The sequence below is a fragment of the Acipenser ruthenus genome, chromosome 9 (genome assembly GCF_902713425.1).
Source record: "Acipenser ruthenus chromosome 9, fAciRut3.2 maternal haplotype, whole genome shotgun sequence".
Lineage (NCBI taxonomy): Eukaryota > Metazoa > Chordata > Actinopteri > Acipenseriformes > Acipenseridae > Acipenser > Acipenser ruthenus.
Genome location: NC_081197.1, coordinates 5094081 through 5110931, shown reverse-complemented (window position 1 = coordinate 5110931; position 16851 = coordinate 5094081). Strand labels below are relative to the sequence as shown.

General features: G+C 37.6%; 1 protein-coding gene across 3 annotated transcripts; it reads right to left on the bottom strand.

Moving 5' to 3' along the window:
• Nucleotides 1-3604: 3604 nt before the first annotated feature.
• LOC117406317 (histone H3-like centromeric protein A) lies at nucleotides 3605-6869 on the bottom strand. 3 transcript variants are annotated; one of them, XR_009329550.1, is made up of 4 exons: nucleotides 5641-5784; nucleotides 4953-5059; nucleotides 4153-4224; nucleotides 3605-3895 (listed from the first exon to the last, which is right to left on the bottom strand). XR_009329550.1 is itself a non-coding variant. In XM_059030536.1 (4 exons), exons 1-4 carry the CDS (start codon nucleotides 6801-6803, stop codon nucleotides 3761-3763), a joined length of 516 nt encoding a protein of 171 aa, XP_058886519.1. In that variant the 5' UTR covers nucleotides 6804-6869; the 3' UTR covers nucleotides 3605-3760. The 3 variants fall into 3 exon arrangements, 2 of the variants coding, with proteins under 2 accessions (XP_058886519.1, XP_058886520.1); XM_059030536.1 differs by lacking the exon at nucleotides 5641-5784 and adding an exon at nucleotides 6602-6869; XM_059030537.1 differs by lacking the exons at nucleotides 4153-4224; nucleotides 5641-5784 and adding an exon at nucleotides 6602-6869.
• Between the last annotated feature and the right edge of the window lie 9982 nt (nucleotides 6870-16851).

Sequence of the window (16851 nt, the reverse complement as noted above, 5' to 3'; positions counted from 1 at the left end):
TAATTTCTTACTAGTTTAATAAATCTTTATGTGTGTTCTCTTTTGTTATTTCTACTTAGATAATTTTTTATCTGTCCCCCCCCCCCCCCCCAAGTTCAATTTCTGATGTAAAGGTCATTGACAATAATGACCACTAGGGGGTAGTATACACATTATCGTTTACTAACTCACAGTTGCAGTCGGGGCAGAAATTACACTTGAACACCCCCTAGTGGTCACAGCAGAAACAAAACCAGATAATGAGAGAGAACACACAGTCGATAGTATAAAATATCACTTTACTATTTTCTAAAGGAAATGCTGCATGAAAGCAACATCCAAAAAATATCAGTATTCAATTTTCATTAACTCTGGAATTGGGGATAAAAAAATCGGAGTTATAAAATCTAACAAAAATGTTACTGTAGGTGACTGTACTTTACATTAGTAAAATGCAGGAAAAAGGTAACATGTTTTAGAGCAGTACATTTACATCACCATCAATATATGGCTTAAGATAATCCACTGTAAACAACTACAAGGGAGTCACTGCCTACTGAAATAAAACTATTAATAGTTGCTTCCTACATTGTTTAGATCACTTGTGATAAAAGAACAAAAACAGAACCATGGTGTACTTTTAATGCTCCTTTTATTTTATAATGAAAAAAAAATCTCACCAAGAGAACTCCTTATTTATCATCTCATGATAAATCACATCTCTTTAGAGAGCTAGCAGTTGCCTACTGTATGTTAACTGCTTGCACCCCTACCACTGAATTGCCCTCTGCTGGACACTTGCTGAAACTACGACGACCTGCCGTACAGCAGCATTATATCCTTGAATTTTGACAATTTTACCAGTGATGTTTGATCCTAGAACCACTGAACCAGGGTAAGTATAAGGCATTTGTAAAACAGGTCACTATGCAGTGTGTACTGTGGTGTACCATTGCAGAAGTTTAGTAAAGCACAGCAAACAGATAAGCAAGGACAATTACACACAGCACAGCATGCAGGTGGTAATCTTTTACACACAGCACAGCATGCAGGTGGTAATCTTTTATGAGGGACCTTTCACCTGTTCATTTGAAGATACTGGTAACTTTGTTTGTCTGAGATTTTCTGAATTACTTTGCTATTTTACCATGAAATGCTGATACAATTTTCTCATTGATTATATGAAAAAATAACTGGGGGTCAAATATAATCAGTCTTACAGCTGTCGACCTCTATAACCCCTTTTCTTTCAGGTATTCTTGAATAATACATTGTGTAAAGTTTTTGAAGATGGCAGTTAAACCTTATTTCAGCCTGCAGAGTAATTTAAGTAGTATTCCACTGGCTTGAAGTCATCACTTTATTAAATGTATGTGGTCGGTTTCACAGATCCAGACTAACACTAATCTTGGACTAATCAGTCTGTGATACCAGCCCTCAGTTGTTGAAGACTAAACTGGAGTTGTTGCAAAAAGTGACCACTAGATGGCAGGTTAATCCTTTTAAACACTTTAGCTCTAATTATGAACCAATGACCAGGATAACCAGTGAATCAGCTAATAAAGGAAAGGGGTTCCTATATAAGAAATACATATAGTTTTACTGCTGTAAGGTGGTACAATAATTCAGTTAGACTGCATTTTAAATGTACTGTGCATTTGTTTGTATGTACATCACACACTTCCAGTCGTATCTTGAGAACGATAGAGTGGACAGATTTGGAACGCTACCAGAAATAATCCAAATCATATCAGAACCAATGATAGAGAAGTAAAATGACCAACATGTCCACATACAGGGATAATAATAAGACTCCTATTGCACAGCTGTTTCACCCATTCCAGGTTTTACTACAAGCTTGATTAGCCACAGTGTACAGGTAACAAGCTCAGGTGTGTCTAATTAAACTCATAGTAAAACCAGGAATGGATCAAAGTGCTAAGCAATGGGAATCTTTTTTCCATCCCTCATCTAGGTGAGGTGTTCCTTGAATGGCAACGTTTGCAGTAAACCACCAAGCGGGACACGACAGATCAAACCTGTGGATCACATTTTGTGGAAAAGAAAAGCCACGCTACACTGGCTCAAATCACAGAAACAGTAAACACTGGACAAGACCCACCCGTTTGTACTCTCACAATGCACTGGCAGCTGACCCACTATGAAGGCCATTTGCAGTCAGAGCAGGAAGTGAGTGGGAGAGATAGGAGGGTAGCAAGCAGGGTAATCAAATGTACCAGACACAAACTAAGGAGCAGAAACTTCTGTTTTTTGTCTACTTGTGATAAAGTAAGTGGATGAATGATTGTGCAATTGAGCATGATTAATCTGTGCGGAGTAAAGCAAGCCTCGCTACCTGTGCAGCGGAGGCAGCAAGTCAAGTATCATCAAGCGCTCAAACCTTTCGCTTCAATTGGACTTAAAGCCTGTGTCTAGAGCCGTTTTGCTCTTCATTAGCTGCTGTCATGGGGACAGATAAAACCCTTTTTTGTATCACTAGCTGCAGTGTTTATTGGCTGTGTTCAATAGCTACACTGTATTATAGTAATATTGTTAATTATTTACAAGCGTAGCTGGGCATTGCAGAGTGGAGCCCTGCGAGATAAACCCAGCTGCCTGAGGCTTTGGCACATAACCATACGTGTCTTTAGAAAAAAATTCATCCATCATCATCATCCACTACCTCCTACAGCAGCACCACTGTGGTGCTTTACTATTATTTATTTCTTAGCAGACGCCCTTATCCAGGGCGTCTGCTTTACGAGTATCACTGCGTGCGTAACCTAACGATTCAGAGATATTACTGTTGATTGCAGTGCGGCTAAGATGTTAAGATGGTCTTTGGCAGACTGATGATGTAGAATAAAGTAAGCATTCCATTAACACCCTTAAAGTTTATTGTGGTTTACCATGGCAAAATATAGTATATCATTGTAAATGCACAGTGAAAGCGTGGTAAAACACAGGCTGGTACAAAACATATAAGGAGGTTCAAGCATGACAAGAGCCATAGCTAGCCATGGTAAGACATTAGAAATGCAGTATAGGCATGGCAAGGGGACCAGTGATAATGTTGATAATGTTAATAAGAGGGGTTTTACAGCCTTGGTTATCAGTCTTTCAAGTCCTTTGACTCAATACATTCCTAATCACAAGCACGCTGCATTGTCCGAAGACAAAGATACAAAGTTATTTAAAGCAGTAATTCTACACGGACAACCTTGTTGGTGGTCCAGTTTGCTTATGTTCCCCAACATTTAAGTACAGAGCAAATGTTAAAAAATAGGGATCCCTTTTTTTCCCCTACATCTTGAATATTGCTGACATATCACATCAAATAGGTGCCATCCTTTCTACCCATAGTAACCTTACACCCTATTGACTGTGTTATGGCAGGTTCTTTTATTTATTTATTTGTTACAGTGTCCTTCCATATTTATAATGTTTACATTGTCTCTAGACATTCAGGTAATAGTTCAAGATCTGTCATATACTGAAAGCACATGCATGTGAAATCGATTTATCAAACGTACACATCAAAACAACTCTATACACCGTATATTTATTCTTATCTGTTGGTGGTCTTGTGCTTACACTGTATGGAAATGAACACAAAACCAAATGATCCACAAATAGAAGAATTTCATTTTATTGAATACAAATTGACATAAAACTACTGTGCAAAACATTGCATTTGCACAGCACTTAACAAACTTCAATAAGCTGTACAGGTATAAAAACAAAAAAACAATATTTTTATTTTAAAAAAGTAACTTTGGATTCAGCCCAGGCCATGTTGCGGTCCCCTGATTCTCCTTGCTAACTGTATGTCACGTGGGAATAACGTCACTCTGCGTGCATGGATGGTGCACAGATAGGCATCCTCAAACAGACGGACGATAAACGATTCTGCAGACTGTTGAGAAAACCGTATGTCATTCAACGACATACAGCCACATGAGCCATTGTAATAGTTGTATACCCTTCCTATCAGTGCATATTAAAGCTACAAAAGGTATTGCAAAAGTGTATTACTGAAGTCAGTAGAGCATCAAAAACATAAAACAATTTCTAGTAACAGATCACTAATCTGAAGAGGGTCTGGTCCCATTTTTATCATATTAGCGAGTCTATGGCACTGTACTGAACTGCACTGAAAAACGCATATAGTACCTCTTGCAAAGCTGCTAAAGCCTCTGCTCTCCACAGGAAATCTGCATGCTGATTTTGGGCTATATCCCTGACCTAAAATCAACAAGAAGTGCCTCTGGTAGTTAGACAGAAGAGAGATCATCATACACCTCAATACCTTCACTTTTCAGGTGCATTACTGGATGATAATGCAGCTCAAATTATGAGAAAGTGCATCATTATCAGGATTATTATCTCAGACAGGCTCTGAATATTCTGCCTAAAGCCTGTTTAGATATATGAGAATGTTGCGAAGCCTGAAAATTCTTACTAACAGCAGATATTCAGTATTTCTTAATCTCAGTGTTGCATGCTTATTTAATTCTATTGCAGTGTCCTGCATCTGTCTTTATTTCTACAATAACCAAACTACTAAAAATAACTGCCTCAACTCTCATTAGCACTGCACCATTAGCACTGCACCATCTTATCACGCAGCAGAACGTTTAGTTTATTAGATTGTTTTTTTTTTTTCAAGCAGGTGAAGATAATTACTGGAACCACCACACTATGAATGCAATTCCTGTGCTGCAGGTGTTAGGCCCCCCATATAGAGTTAAGTTAAAAAGTGTGCCGGTACTGTATGAAGATTAACCCTTTAAACCCTATTAATCCACTGAGGTTGAGGTTCCGAAGTTACTGTTTAGATCATTAATATAGACCCCGTTGTCTCATGGAGTACTTCACACCAACGGAGGCCGATAAACAAAACAAAACAAAAACACCTTCCAGGTAATAGTTGTCTTTTTTTTTTTTTACTTAAAAACACATAAATGTCTTACCAGCCTTGAAAACGGTGCCTTTCTAATCAAGAGTGCGGTAGACTTCTGGTACTTTCTTATTTCCATAAGGGCTCGAGCACCAGGTCTATATCTTCTGCGTACCTCCGCTGAAAATGCATAGGGAAGCTGTAAATACCAGTACTATATATATATATATATATATATATATATATATATATATATATATATATATAGACTGGAGAGGAGGGCTCTAGTGGAAAATGATTGACCCGAGGGAAGACTATTGTTACCGGCAGGGGACTACAGTGCCCGAAGCCGCAGGAGGTAACACCAGTCTTCCCGGCATTTCATTTTCATTATGAGCTGCATTATGAGTCTGCAGTACATATTTAATATACGAGTCAGTCAAAATAATGAGGCAAGGTTGGATAGTACATATGACTTTATATACTATAAAGGCATAAATATTTCCAAGCCTTTTATTATGCATTTTTCACGTATGGAAAAAAAAAACCATTTTTTGCACGAATATCTTAGTGCTGCACATATAACTACCAATGCAACAGGTCGCCGACAAATCTGGTGCAAAATAGGTTTTATGGCTGTGGTTCACCAAATATTTTGCTTGTAAATATTTATGGCTTTACAGTATTTTGTTTAAATATAGCTGATACAGCATTAGTAAATAACATACATAAATAACAGAAAATGTTTTTAAAGTTCATACCGCAGTCTTTGTAGTATGCTTTGCAATTAATTTTCTGTTAGATCACACAATCGCTGTTCATCAGTTTTTTCATTCAGCCATTTTATCTTGTTGTTTAGGGCGTGGACTGACAGCGATGTGAACCAATCACATGACAGACATGGAGACTTGCCCGGTGGTGTAAGGATGTGAGGGCAATAGTTAAATCTATTTTTGCGCCTGTGATGAGGTTTTAACCAATCACAGGCCAGAATTTCTAAGCACTGACTATAAATTAAGTGTTCAGTATCTAACAATATTTAATTCCACGATCGCAGAAATCAATACAGAATTTAAACAAGAGCGAATAATTATGCGCAGAAATGTTCTCAAATAGAACATTTTTTTTTTTAATAATCAGAAATTCAATCATGTTAATTTGCTTTAGTTTATTTAGGTACTCAGCACCCTTTAACAGCTTCTGCTTAAACAACTGCAGGATGAAGCGTGTATGCAGAATACCCCATCAAAAGACGGTGTCTGCCGAACAGCACCCCAAAACCTTCCATGAAAACAGATGGAAACTGTTTTGCAATACGGAGCTACCACAAATCTGAAGACTTAAAGGCAGATTTGTAATTGATCACAGATCGCCTCTACTTTGAGTCCAAATAATGCGGTACACTTGCGTCAATGCTGCGCTCACCTGCTGCACTGATATTTTAGATGAGTGCTTCTTGTCTGGATTAAAAGCGCACGGTTTTTTTTTTTACCTGAGGCGCAAGACAGGTGTTTGCGATCTGTGCTGAGCGTCCCGCGCCCACTTTTTTTTTTAACATTAAAAGAGAGACAACTTTGATTTATTATTTTAATCAGTTTTCTTTCTTTCAAATTAGAATGTGCACCTTTCTAAATAGTCTACATTCCTATACTGAATAACTTGGATTGTTGCAGCTGCCTTATTAAATAAAATAAAATAAATGGATCAACTTGGTCTCCTTACCCCGCGGTCTCTCTCGCCTATCCCTTGGGGGGCTTCTCTCCCCTCGAACGGGTCGGGCCTTTGGTTGTTCACCCCGCGGGCTCTCTCGTCTGGCCCTTGGGGGGCTTCTGTCCCTTCGAACAGCCCGAGGCTCTGGTGTTGATGGTCGAGGTTGACGCCTGACCGGTTTTCCCTCTTTCCTTTTACCAGCCCCTCGAGGCATCTCTGTAATTTCTTTAAATCGCTGATAAAATTATGAAAAACTGCCGAGACAACGATTTTGTCCTAAGTTTCGTACCGTATTGTCTCTCTCGTTGACTCGTTATTGGCTACTGTCACGAGGATAGCAATCTCATTGGTCCGTTTGTTCAAATTAAAAAATGCCTTTAAATAAATACACGCCATTTCCATACAGCAGATGCGTTACTTCAGCGATGGAAGAGATAGTCTATGCCAAAATTAAAAAAAAAAAAAAAAAAATGAATAAATAAATAAAAATATCGAAATTAATAAATGAATGAAGCTATATATCGTAATAAATACATGTGCATGTTTTTATTTATTTATTTCGATATGTATGTATTTATCCATTCATTTGTTTATTTATTTTGATATTTATTTATTCATTTTTAATTTTGGTATGCCTCCATAACCAACGACGCGCTGATTCTTTTTACGCTGTACTGTCTTGTAAAGGCATAGCAATATGTAGTTAATTAAGACTAGTAAATTTGTAAAGCCGGTAAACTACGGATGAGCGTTTTTTAAAAAAAAAAATAAAAAAAAAAAAATAACGTGTTAACAATGCTAGAATAGTCCTTACTGCGTTCCATATATTTTTAACAACATGCTGTTAAAAAAAAAAAAAAAAAAAAATAGCAGCCATATTTAACTAACCTTAACGATGTTCTACTCTATGTAGGTTGCATACGACTTGTGCTTAAACAAACGGGGGCCTGTTTGGTTTACCAGCTTTCCAGAGCGAAAAACCTTGACATTTTCTTTCTTCGGTTGACGCAGTAGCGAATCTCAGAGGTGTTAAAATAAGTGTGTAAGAACACAATCATAATTTCAAAGTACAAAATGGGGTGTATTTATTGCAGATCATAACAACTCATTGTTGTCTTTCTATTGTCATGTAACCAAAACATGTTAAATGTACAAAAAGCCGGGTTGGAAAAATTAGATCAACTATTACCACTTTATATATTATATATTAAATCAGTTATAAAATGTCAGTGTTAATCAAGACACAATTGGCACACACTTAAAGGGGTAATTTGGCTGGTGGCACTACCAAACAAATAATCCATACATTGTTTATTTTATTTTGAATGGTGCTAACACAACGTAATAAATTACTCTGCTGTTTAAACTTACTGAGCACACTGCTACAGTTTTGTACTTTAAAAAAAAAAAAAAACCTGAATACAATTGCAAAGCCAAGACAATTGTACTGTTTCTGACCAGAGCAAAATAATAAGGCTGAAAACTGGTTGAAAAATGTCTGGTAACCTTAGGCCTGTTGTATGGATTTAAAACGTCAGATCTCTAAATACTGCCTGCCTTTTACTCAATCTTAATTCCAGGACTGTTGACCCCTTTTAACATCACAACGGAAAATTGAAATATAGTGGAATATGAGATCAGGTTAAGGATTAGCATTTTTAGGGCGGTGCTATTGAGATCCAGCGCTGTTTCGTTTTAAAATATACCCCATTATTATCTTCAACCCTAGAGTATTCTGCATCCGCACTGCTTTGTGGACGAGACATCATAATGATTTAGCACACAACTAAATGGAAAGCAATCACATTGAAGTTCGATGTTGGATTTAATTACATCTAGTGTAATTACATTCACTCTGTCAAGGATCTGATGCATGTCTTGAAACAAATGGGCTTTCAGTTTCAGAGATTGCTCCTTAATGTCGTTTGAATACTTTTCTTACTTTTAGTATAGTATGCAATAAGGTATTTTGTTAAATTTGCATGTAGATATTTAATGGCACAATTCCAATAATTCTAAGAAATGTGTGTTGGCTTGCTTGTAGCTTAATTGTCATATTCTCTGTAATGTTTTTCAGAAAGTAATTAAAAAGCACATTTCAATGTACAGTAACAAACAGAAAATGCTGCTTATTGATTGGAAGGCGTGTTTAAGATACATGACCCTGTGCTTCACTCTGGCTCTGGGTTGTTAGCGCTTTCCAAAGTGACACACAAGCTTTTCACATTTATATACAAGAACTGGAAGATTAGAAATGATGCCCGCCATATCACTGTCAATAGGGTGTTGGTCAACTGTGGGCAGGCTGCAAGATTGGACAAAGTCTGCATGTTTTTTTATTTTTTATTTATTATTATTCTATAGAGATACATGACCATTCCTCCATTATTACCTTCTTCTGAACATAGAAGGATGTTCTTTGCTTTCTACTTGTGAGGCAATCTCATAAAATATTAGTCCTGGATACGAAAGTCAACTGAGTGCCAACTATCAGCTCTGTATCATAGTCTGTCAGGTCTGCTGCTTTGTCCTGCATGAGTAAAACGTCATGTAATAGTTTACTACATTATGCACCATTCAGCATTCAAATGATTAAATATCTGTACATACCTTAAATGGCCACTAGATGGAGCAGTAGATTCTGATCATTTTTATTGTGCCCCAAGGCAGACCAGGGAGTTGCAGGAAAGCCTTTTCAAAATAAACTTCAGCAGTAGCAGATGGTCTGTCTCAATAGCATGGCGCACACACATTTTGTCAGTCATTTCTAATTCAACTTATTGATGATGATAAACATGATGACAATTATTGCCAACCGTAGCTTGATAGTTCACATAAGTTGAACTAAACCACCACCAAATGTTTACAAAATTATGTTTATTTCTTGTAGCGGCAGGGAAATGATATCAGTATAAAAATAAGTATTGAGTTTGTATGCATGCTTGTTGAGGGAACTGTAATACATAACAATACATGAGGTTAGGAGACTGGGCATCACTTGTAAACTAAACACTGTTCAGGACTTCGGAGTGCTGATGAATATACCTTAAACAATCAATTAAGAGGTGAGAATGAGGTTTAATTTGCCTTGTACAGCAAATACGGAGGAGCAGCATTTACACTCTACCCCATATAGAATACACTAACTCAAACAATAAAAAAAATGATTGTAGCAATTACATACAGTATGTGCCAGACCAATAGTAGTCAGTTATCCTGTTTACGTTTCCCACTTTTAGCGTGGCTCTAAGCCGGCTTAGGTCTTAGGAGAGTTTTTTTGGTAGTGTAAAGTTGGCCTACCCTGAGAGGGGTCTATAAACCATTGTAGGCTCTAATGTGAACACCATCTTTAGAGGAAACCGACCCCTGACTTTGGTCACATTTGTAAGTGTAAACACGGAATATCTGTAATACAGTAACGTGCTGTTGAAGGCATGGTAGCTACAAACCACATATTTGATAACGTTTTTAAGATATCATTATTATTAAAAACCGACATCTTCCACTGAGGGGTATGATAAAATCAAGTGGATAAATTAAGCAAAACAAAATCACTGGTGGATGGATTGGAAAGTCACTGAAGCAGTTTTACGACTTGCAGCTGTGATAAGGTTGGAATCCCTCAAGGCTTATGACAAGAATCCCCCTGACTCGTGAAGGTGTACCTAATGAGACATTATGAAGACCGATCCCTCTGCATCTTAGCAATAACAGCTGTAACACATTCTAGTTATTCTGGAAGCTGTCTGTCTGCAAACCCAGACTGATTCGAGGTATTCTATTAGAATTATTTGATCAATTCTGACCCGCAGTATAAATTTACCAGTTCCATGTCTAGAAATTCTGTTTAAGCCAATGCCAATATGTATGTGTTGTACAGTACTTATTTTAAGAAGGAGGCTGTGTGGTCCCGTGGTTAAAGTCCAGGGCTTGTAACCAAAAGGCCACAGTTCAAATCCCACCTCTGCCACTGACTGACTCACTGTGTGACCCTGAGCAAGTCACTTCACCTCCTTGTGCTCCATCCTGCGGATGAGATGTTAAATCAATGTCCTATTGTAAGTGACTGCATAACCCATGAAGGTGAAGAGGCCAATGCTAACATAAAATAAATGAGATATTATCAGTTGGGCTATGGTATATCAGCTATATCTCTGTCTGTCTTTCGATAGCTAGATATTGCTATCGATAGACAGACAGATAAGTAGATAGACATGCAGAGTATATTGAAATGATTCACTTTCTACACTGTTCACTGATAAAAAGGGTGACTCTGCAGCTCCCGCATTTATTTGCTAACATCTATTACTCATTACAGATATACCAATAAGCATATCATTTCACTCAGTTCCTGCTAACTCACTGTTGTGCTGACATTTTAAATGTCATTGTGATATCTGAAGTTGTTTCCTCAAGGAGGTCATCCAATTATAAATAATAAACAGGGCATTTTAACAGCTGCATGTTAAGCTCCATAATACCGTTCAATAAATTTGAACAGGCTATTGGGCTCACGCTGTAAAACATGAAGGTGCCACAGTGGCACACTTTTAGCACTGTACCCTCCTGTAACACTCAGTGTCATTTTGTCTATATCTGTCACTATATTCGTTACTATACAGTTAGTCCATCAAACTTTTTAGGTCCTTTATCTATTCCTTGTCACTTGCGCAGGTATCTTCTATTTATGTGACCGATAGAATTCAAATATATGTCACTTCCCAGTTACAGAGTAGATCCAAACACTTCCTTTTAAGCAAGTGAGAAGCAAGTGAGATAACTGCCGAAAAACACTTTTTTTTTTTTTTGCAGCTTAATGCTGTTCATTTATTTGTAAGTTCAGCAGAAATAGAATCTTCTCTGGACAGATGGACCAAATGAATAAAGGGCTATCCATCAGCCTAGCTGCTGTGCCAGAAATGTGAAAAAACAAGCATGCAATGAGGAGGCGAACATATATACTAGTGATCTGGAATGGCATTGTACTTGTTGTTAGATTGCAGAAATTGATTTCATGATCTATAAGACACAGTGAGAACCTTGCTGATACTCCAGGGACACAGACATCAATGGGCAGACATAATGTCTCACACGCCCATGTAAAGTGGCCATTTGGTGAATCAATTATAACAGTTGATGCTGGTACTTTAGTGCAAAGCACACAAGCTGTCAGCATATTATGTAACTCTTTATTGTACTCGTGTTTTCTTTGACTATAAAAAAATAATGAATTTGCTTCTGCTTTTAACCCTGAACTGAGTGGGGAGCGTATGTCCAGGTTTTTATTTTTGTATTTTATTGGATTGTTCATTATGCTTCTCTTGTCTTGTTACAAAGAACAATATTGATTTGTGATGAAAAAAGACTTCCACTATGATTGCTGTCATAATTACAACCCAATAATTTGTAGCTGACCATTAAAATGCTCTAATATACTAATGGAACCATAAATAATTGATAGGCTGACATAAGGTTTGTTCTTTGGCATTTTAGGATTCCCCAGCTAGCAAATCAATGGTTATATATATATATATATATATATATATATATATATATATATATATATATATATATTATTGAAGAAAATCCGTAATATGATCAGCACAATCATTTTTTCGTCAGTATCCTATATAATATACAATTTATATTACAGATTGTTAAGATAAACAGTCCTTAAGACCAGTGAATTAGCTGGGCTATTAATTATTTCTACAGAAACCGATGCATGGGCGAGTTTATAGGCTCCACACTCCTAGGATTGCTATGCTTGTAGTGAACCAGCGCTGAGCCGGTGCACCCGCAGGGCTCCTGGTCATTGTTCCACGTCTTCCCTAAATTACTGAACCCTCCTTCCAGGTCTCAATCACATGACTATTTGTTGTGTTTCTCTACGTAACAACGAAGACCGTGTGAAGGTTGTTTCTTCCCCATTCACTAAATGAAAGACTGGATATTGTAGTCTGTCTGGTAAAAAAAAAAATGTAAGGGATTAGCAAGGATTACCAAGAAATATTCAGGCAGAGTAATTCATCCATAAGGGGCTATGGTAGAAAGAATAAGCATTTCACTTAATTTGACTGTTGCAAGGGTTCGAACTAGAAGTCTTCACGGGTCTACCCGGACCCGAGACCCGACCCGTACCAAACGGGTTTTTGGGTACAAAATTGTAACGCAACACTCAGGTCGGGTAGGGTCTGGTCGGGTCAGATTTTTGTTTACTTAGTAATACACAAACTGTCGATTACTATTAAAGAGGCTCTTTACTACTAAAATTAAATCATTGTGTATAATACCTGTTGCCTAGATTGGCTTCCCCCAGTACTAGCACATGACATGGCTTGCAGAGAGCAGCAGCAGACACGCATATCAAAGGTGTTTCTTTTAGATCATTAAAAAGTCGGAGTAATCTGTCTGTAGTTCAACCAGATTTCCAGTTTGACTGGAAAAAAAAAACTGCATTAATACTTCATCTAGTCTGGGAGAATTAACATTTGCATATCAACTCCCAAAGACGTGGAACTGTTTCCTTCACAGTATGAAGATAGGAGTTGATCATCTTTCCTTCTCTGGTGTTAAAGATTGCATTAGGGAATTTGTTAGAACCTCCTGCCAGCTTCTCCACATGAACAAATAAATGTGACTTATTTATATTGTTATTAGCTCTCTATACGATGATGGTTACAATTGAACCACACATGCACTTTCCACCTTTATTTACTTATTTTTGACGCAGGGTTTTTCATTATTCAGGTTTCTCGAGTCTATTAGTTAATCTAAATAACGCTACTGTTTAGATAATTAACATTGTGCCAATTAAACACCTAACATCTAACATTGTCGTAACATTCTGAAAAATGCAAAGGACAGTCCTGTTTTAATCACGAAACGATTCTGGTATTTAGATACATATTCTGTTTAGAATGATCAATTGAATACACCCACATTTCTGCGTTGGTGTGCGGCACAATCTCAAATCATTTCTCATTAATGTATTCTTGGCATATATTGCATGGAATATTATGATTTATACCGCCGATCTGCAGAATGATACAATAAAAATCTCATAAAGGCCCCCTAAGATTAATTACTGAATAACTGTCCAGTATTTTGTTCAATTGCCTACTTTGCATCTGTCCAACGTGATGCATGATAGGGTCCCAGAAAATGAAGGTGCAGCACCTTGCAACGTCTCTGCTCTGCCAGATCTGTTTATCCACCACTAGATGCCACTGTAACACATTTTCAACTTTTACAGCGTGAGTCCAGCAGACTCTTCAATTCAATTATATTCCCGGAATTATGGATCTTAAAGTGCAGCTGTTAAAATGCCCCCTTTTTATTATTTATAAAGGTGACCCCCTTGAGGAGACATCTTTACATATCACAAAGAGATTTTATTTGAATACAACAGTGAGCTGGTAGTAACCGAGTGACACCTGCTTAATGAAATTATAAGCGCCTTCCTATCGGCATGTCTTTAATGAGAGTAAGAAATGGTAAACAGTTTAATCACAGCAGGGCAGCATGATTAAAGAGCAAACCACTTTATTGAAAGCTCTGTGAGTGTTTTGCTATTTAAGATAAAAATCAAAGACTGAAATAACTGGATTTGCAAAGGGAGTTTAAAATCTACTAGTTATCCTTTAAAACAAAATGATTTATCTCCCTTTTGTTATCTTCAGTTCACTGTAGTTTTCACGTGCATTATAAGCTTGTCGTAGTCACTTTGTTTTTTGAATCAAGGAAATGGAACAGAGGGGGGTTGTTAGGAAGGTACAATAGCCCAACAGCTTCCCTCTGCTCCAGCAGGTTGTCAACCCCTTTTCATTGCACCTTCATGCTTTATGGAACCAGGCAGAAAAGTAGGTGTGGCTTGATTCAGAGCTGTTAAAATACACTTAAAAAGAATAGTGGCCACACAACGATTGGGAGAGGAGTGCAAATGGTTGGTCAAGAAAGACCATGAAAATAATTCTTGCAAGAACTCCTTTGAATCAAATTCAGACAATCAGAATGAAGTTAAAGTGCAGGTTATTCAAAACCGAGTGTAGATAATAGCTAATCCACAATGTTCAGTCTAATTTGAATTAACAAATTGGTGGCGTTTTACACTATTCAGGGGCTTCTGTAACAATAGTCTTCCCTCAGGTCAATCATTTTCCACTATTGTCCCCCTCTCCAGTCCATATATATATATATATATATATATATATATATATATATATGTATGTGTATATATATGTATATATATATATATATATATATATATATATATATATATATATATATATATATATATATATATAATTTAATACACAGGTATTAGGGCAAGAGAGGAAAGACTACAAAGCAATCAACTGATGCGCAGGCATTAATACATTCTGTAAGCAACATGCCAGTCCTAGGAAATGAAAGGAAACACCACAGGGATGTTAAAACGAGTAAACTATATTGATTTAATGGAACCATTTGGCTGGGAATGTTATCAAAGGTGGAGAGCCCGTTCCAGTTAGCTGCATCCCTGCATTTAATTCACAATCTGCCAGCATCAGTTTGTTTCCTGCAGACATATACTAAAAGTTCAGAGGAAGGATTGAAAGAGAACTTCATTTGTTTGTTTGAGGGGGGAAGGGAAGTTTTTTTAAAACTTATTTAACAAAACAAAACGGTTGAGCCCGGAGAGCCTTTCAGATTCTTGTACATTAGCACCATTGCTGATTAACCCGTTCTTCACAGAGACACTTGTGAAATGGTTGCTTTGCATGCTACATTTCAGGAATCCAGCTGCTGATTGAGAAAGACCCTGTTACTATGAGAGCAGGGATAGTTCAAATCCTGCTTGCGCCAAGCTGACAAGTGTAACGGGCAGGGTGGTGTGAGACACTGCCATTGCAGATTCTGTCCTGTCGGTGAGATGAGCTTTAATGCTCTGAAACCTAAAAGGCTTGCGTGGTCGCTGGTACGTGCCCAGCCTCGGTTACACAAGCACTGGTTTGTGCATTTTCAGCAACACCTACTGGTCCCGATGGAGACTTCCTGACTGGACCCTCACCTCTAGTTTTGTAGCAGCCCTTGCTTAGGATCAGTGGGTGAAAAGAGACAGGAACAGAGGTTGCCCATTGATCTCCAGTCATCCTGATAGGTAAGTAGGTTGCAATGGTAAGGTAACATTCAGATTAGTTAGAGTAGAAAAACAGAGGGGGAATTCATCAAAACATTGATATGAGTTACTTACAACAATTTTACATTGAAGGTTAGAACTACTAACTTTCACTTGAAGCATGGTTCCTCAGTCGAGTCTGCTTTACAGCAAAATGATGAAACGGGGTCAATACAATTGTTAATCCTTTTGAGTCACAACAGTAGACTGAGAGTTTAAATACATAGTTTATGAAATTCCTAATGAGTAATAATGAGGTGCTGGAGCACATAGTTGTGGCAGAGACCCGGTGCTTGGTACTGAAAGGCACTGAGGTTTTTATTTGGATTTGTAAAGGCTGGTGCTTGCATTGTAACATGTCAGTAAATATGTGGAGTTTTAAGTTTGAGTTTGGTTAGCAGGTAGGGACTTTAACTATTTGGGTCTTACAAAGCTGACAGAATGATTTGGGGTTAGGGGCTTTCTGTACAGCAACCTGTCTGTCTTGCTTTGGCCTGAAGAAAGCTTAAGTACAGTATGAAATCACAATCACTAAATACCTTTATGTGGTAGGATGGTAAGACCTAGAATCCATTTATTTATTCATTTGGGCATATAAGATTGGTTTAAGAGTAAGTGAAAATATGGGGAGATGGCAAGAATTTTTTTTGGTACTTTTATTTTAATCCAATCTATATAGAAACCTGTTTGTCTCTATGTCTGTATTACTCTGGACTGATAAAAGCTCACAATAATATATATATATATATATATATATATATATATATATATATTGTAAAACGATTCACCTTCTCGGGTTCGTTGCCCCTTTAAGAATTGACCCAGACACAGAAATAGCGTTCAGCGCTTCCGCGCACTTTTAATAAAACAAACAAAAACACACAAAACCAAATAAACACCTAGCTCTTATCGAGCGCTAACTACACACGCAGGAACCTAACTAACGCAGGACGGCTAAGCCGTTTCCCTGCCCCACAAAACAGTTTAGTACCGCACTTACTTTTCAACTTTCTTGCTCGTTCTCTCTGACTGCTGGGAAGCAGAGCACCTCGTCTGCCTCCTTCTCCTCAGCAGCCCTGAGCAGACTGACTGCTCTCCTTTT

Excerpts from the sequence above, each read along its gene's own strand:
- LOC117406317 (XM_059030536.1), bottom strand. The coding sequence starts at position 6,803 with ATGCCTCGAGGGGCTGGTAAAAGGAAAGAGGGAAAACCGGTCAGGCGT. Across the intron at positions 4,225-4,952 it reads AGGCACCGTTTTCAAGGCTG|GTCAGGGATATAGCCCAAAA; the intron begins GTAAGACATTTA and ends TGTTGATTTTAG. Across the intron at positions 3,896-4,152 it reads CTTTAGCAGCTTTGCAAGAG|TCTGCAGAATCGTTTATCGT; the intron begins GTACTATATGCG and ends TTTTCTCAACAG.